This window comes from Callithrix jacchus, chromosome 7 (genome assembly GCF_049354715.1).
Source record: "Callithrix jacchus isolate 240 chromosome 7, calJac240_pri, whole genome shotgun sequence".
In the NCBI taxonomy this organism is placed as follows: Eukaryota; Metazoa; Chordata; class Mammalia; order Primates; family Cebidae; genus Callithrix; species Callithrix jacchus.
In genome coordinates, this window is record NC_133508.1 from 79,939,332 (window position 1) to 79,943,391 (window position 4,060).

General features: G+C 57.5%; 1 protein-coding gene across 1 annotated transcript; it reads left to right on the plus strand.

The window, feature by feature from the left end:
- The first annotated feature begins 1,322 nt into the window (after window positions 1-1,322).
- Window positions 1,323-3,060, plus strand: TMEM125 (transmembrane protein 125). Its single transcript, XM_009001047.5, has 2 exons — window positions 1,323-1,398; window positions 1,630-3,060. Exon 2 carries the CDS (start codon window positions 1,771-1,773, stop codon window positions 2,419-2,421), a length of 651 nt encoding a protein of 216 aa, XP_008999295.1. The 5' UTR covers window positions 1,323-1,398; window positions 1,630-1,770; the 3' UTR covers window positions 2,422-3,060.
- Window positions 3,061-4,060: the final 1,000 nt, after the last annotated feature.

The window sequence follows — 4,060 nt, forward strand, 5'->3', positions numbered from 1 at the left end:
GAAGCCACAGCCCAGGGGAATGCTGGGACTGACTCCCTGGCCACGCCCACCTCCCCCACTTCCTTGGGGATGGCGGCACCAGCCCCCACCCACCTAGAAGGTAGGGATCAGCCTCTGCAGAGGAGTCTCGGGGAGGACAGATACCTCAACAGGATGTAACCTGTGCACAGCCACATAGTAATATTCCCAGAATGACCCAGGACCTACATCTTCTGCACTGTCCTGCCTTGGAGGGGGTAAATCGTTTTCATGTATTCAAAAAGCACGCTTTGAGCATCTATGCAGGCTCTAGGCCCCATTGGAATTCTGAAACAAAGATGTCAGGTGACTTATCCCCACCCCTCACTTTTTTTTTGTTATTGTCCTCACTTTTCAGATAAGGAGACTGAGACTCTAAGAGATGAAACCTTCAGGCTTCCTGGCCCTTCCCCCAGGCCCCTCTTCTGGGCTCTGCAGGGTCCACACCCGCACTTAGCACAGGGACTGGGCCTGTTTGCTTCTGTCTCTCTCCTGCTGCAGACTGGGGCTCCCTGAGGGCAGGGACCACATGTGCTTTATTTCTACCCAGTGTGAGACATGCTGTCCTCTGGAAGGCAGGTTAAATGAGCAACCACTGCTAGGTGCCTGGCCAGGCTCCTGCCAGTGGGAAGGACTGGAGCTGGTGTCCAAATCCAGAGCCCTCCTTCTTCCTTGCTCCACTTTAGAGGGATCATGGAGGAGGATGGCATGGGGGAATGGCAAGTGTGGAGAAGAGCGAGGAGAGCGGGAAGACCAGTGAGGAGGTAGAGGCGGGCCGTGGAGATGACTGCAGGGAACTGGCTGGAGAAATGTTTCGAAGTGGAGCCGGGGGACAGGACAGATACAGCAGAGGGAGGAGGAGCTGGCTGAGAGGGTGGGGATGCAGTGCCTGAAGTGAGGAAGCAGGAGGAGCAGGTTGGGGTAAGATAATAAGCTTGGGTTGGGACCTGTTGCATCACCAGGGACATTGAAGTGACAGCTGACTCAGGAGGGAGGTCTAGGTTGGAAAGAGAAATTTGGGAACTGGCAGTTTATATCACCAAACTTGTGGCTGTGAGATTGGATGTGATGTTAGGGGAGGGAGGGTGTTAGGGGTCTGGTCCTAACCCACAGAGAAGGAGGAGACACAGCCCTAAAACAGAAGAGTCAAGGTCAGTCAGGCTTCTGGTTCCAGAAGGGTTAAGTCATAAGCACCCCCTCCATACCCACAGCTACCCCCCCAGGAACCAGTGGTGACAGCTGAGGCCATGTGAGTCAGATCCTGAATGAGGCTTTATCTCTGGCTGATCATCCCATCATCCACCGTGGCACCAGCTCCCTCAGCCAGCCGGGATGGGACAAGCGACTGAGAGAGCCAGAGGCAAAGAGCTCAGAACCTGGGTGAGGGGACTCCCTGGAGGGTTTGTGGGGTGGGGGGTACTCTATGGGCAGGGCACTCCCCTGGGGTCATTGAGAGGCATTCCCAAGGGACAGTGCTGCAGAGGGGGCTTTCCCAGGGGAGATTTGGGGGTGACACCAGGGTGGATTCTCAGGGACCATCCCAAGGCTCCCAGGTGTGACCATGGGGGACAGGTGGGCTGGGAAGGTAAGACTGTAATCTTTCCCCTACAGGTGATGGTGACCATATCCTGGACTGTGAGAGGAATGGGACTCCGGGCCTGTAACTGCCAAGCAGGTGGCAGGGGCTCCAGGCTGTGATCTGCACCCTCTGACCCCTGACACCTCCTGCCCTGACCCCTGCCTGACCAAGCCATGTCTGAACAGGAGGCTCAAGCCCCAGGGGGCCGGGGGCTGCCCCCGGACATGCTGGCAGAGCAGGTGGAGCTGTGGTGGTCCCAGCAGCCGAGGCGCTCAGCACTCTGCTTTGTCGTGGCTGTGGGCCTCGTGGCAGGCTGTGGGGCGGGTGGCGTGGCACTGCTGTCAACCACCAGCAGCCGCTCAGGCGAATGGCGGCTAGCAACGGGCACTGTGCTCTGTCTGCTGGCTCTCCTGGTGCTGGTGAAACAGCTGATGAGCTCGGCCGTGCAGGACATGAACTGCATCCGCCAGGCTCACCATGTGGCCCTGCTGCGCAGTGGAGGAGGGGCCGATGCCCTCGTGGTGCTGCTCAGTGGACTTGTGCTGCTAGTCACCGGCCTGACACTGGCCGGGCTGGCCGCTGCCCCTGCCCCTGCTCGGCCACTGGCCGCCATGCTGTCTGTGGGTATTGCTCTGGCTGCCTTGGGCTCGCTTTTGCTGCTGGGCCTGCTACTATATCAAGTGGGTGTGAGCGGACACTGCCCCTCCATCTGTATGGCCGCCCCCTCCACCCACAGTGGCCATGGCAGCATCTTCAGCATCTCAGGACAGTTGTCTGCTGGCCGGCATCACGAGACCACATCCAGCATCGCCAGCCTCATCTGACGGAGCCACAGCCCTTCTTCCCATACCTGCCTCAGCGTCCCCAGAGCCGAGCCAGGGCATGGGTGCATGTGCACACTGAGGATATGTGAGTGCGTCTATGCCCCCAGCGGGGTCAGCCCTTCTGTGGGTGCGTGGCGTGTGGTTAAGAGCCCATGTGTTCCCACATATCCACATCATGGGAAGGTCAGTGCATGCCTCCTGGGACCCGGGTGTTTGTGTCCATGGAACTGCCTGTCTGTGTCTCAGGTCAACAGGCTCAGAAACACATCATGCTGACGATGCCTGAGCCCCATTTCTAAAACCCCTCAAATCCAATCCTGTCCTATAACATCCGTCAGGGATTTCCATGGGGGTGACCGGTGCCCACCCAAGACGGCACCTGTGCCTGCTCATTGAGAGGGTGACTGCTGGCCAGGCAGAAAGAATATGGGCTGTGGAGTAAGACAGACCTGGAGGGACTCCTCCACTGTGCTAGCAGCTGGGGGAGTCGGGTGAGTGATTTCACCTCCCAGCCTCCGTTCCTGGAGGTTCGTGGCTGTCGTGGTTGTGGTCATGGATTGTGAGGCGGAAGTGTCATTGTGTATCGAAGGCGGGGCTTGTGGTGGAGATGCAATAAAATGGCCGCTGCCATTGTCACTGTCTCTGCCTCATGATCTCACCTCAGAGGCCCGTCCTCCCCTACCCCATGCCCCACCCCATCCAGAGCGAGCTCCTCACTCCTATCTCAGCCTCATAAATGGTGCCTTGAAGGTCTCCTCAGCCAGGACCCTCTTTCTCCTCTTAGGTAGGGAGAGGATTGAGTGGACGGATGCCAGCATTGGGAAAGTGGTGGGTTTCCAGGCCCAGGGAGGGGTGAGGGACTTGAGTCCTTCGAATTTGCTCACATGCTGGTTCAAGACAAGGCCTTAAGTGTTGGGTGTTATCAGCCGGTTTCTCTGGTGTCTGCACCTCCCTTCGGCTGTGCCTCTTACGTGGATTCCCTGAGGGTGGCTGGGAGGCTACAGCTCCCTGCCCCACCTCTGAAACCAGAACATCCCGAGTCTGGGCAGTGACTGCACACACTGGCCTGCTCTGGGTTCCTGGGCATGGAAGAGGTGTTTTTGTTTTGTTTTGTTTTGATTTTTTGTGATGGAGTCTCACTTTGTTGCCCAGGCTAGAGTACAGTGGCATGGTCTCAGCTCACTGCAACCTCCACCTCCTGGGTTCAAGTGATTCTCCTGCCTCAGCCTCCCAAGTAGCTGGGATTACAGGTACCTCCCACTGTGCCCAGCTAATTGTTGTTGTATTTTTAATAGAGATGGGGTTTCACCACGTTAGCCAGGCTGGTCTCAAACTCCTGACCTCATGATCCTCCCACCTAAGCCTCCCAAAGTGCTGGGATTACAGGCGTGAGCCACCGCGCCCAGCCAGGGGAGAGGTGCTTCAAACCCCCTGGGGTGGTGAGAGTCACTTCCTGCTTGGAGTACACCCGGGGAGGATCTTCCCTCCTGTAGCGTGCAGTGACATTTCCTAGGTGATGGAGATCCTCAGGAAGTGGCACTCAAATGTTTCATCACTTCCTGCTTCTTGAGGTGCAGACTGCATCAAGCCAGTGGACGATGCCCAGAGAGGCAGGGAAATGAGACCTATCTCCAAAGAG

Excerpts from the sequence above, each read along its gene's own strand:
- TMEM125 (XM_009001047.5), top strand. The coding sequence starts at position 1,771 with ATGTCTGAACAGGAGGCTCAAGCCCCAGGGGGCCGGGGGCTGCCCCCG.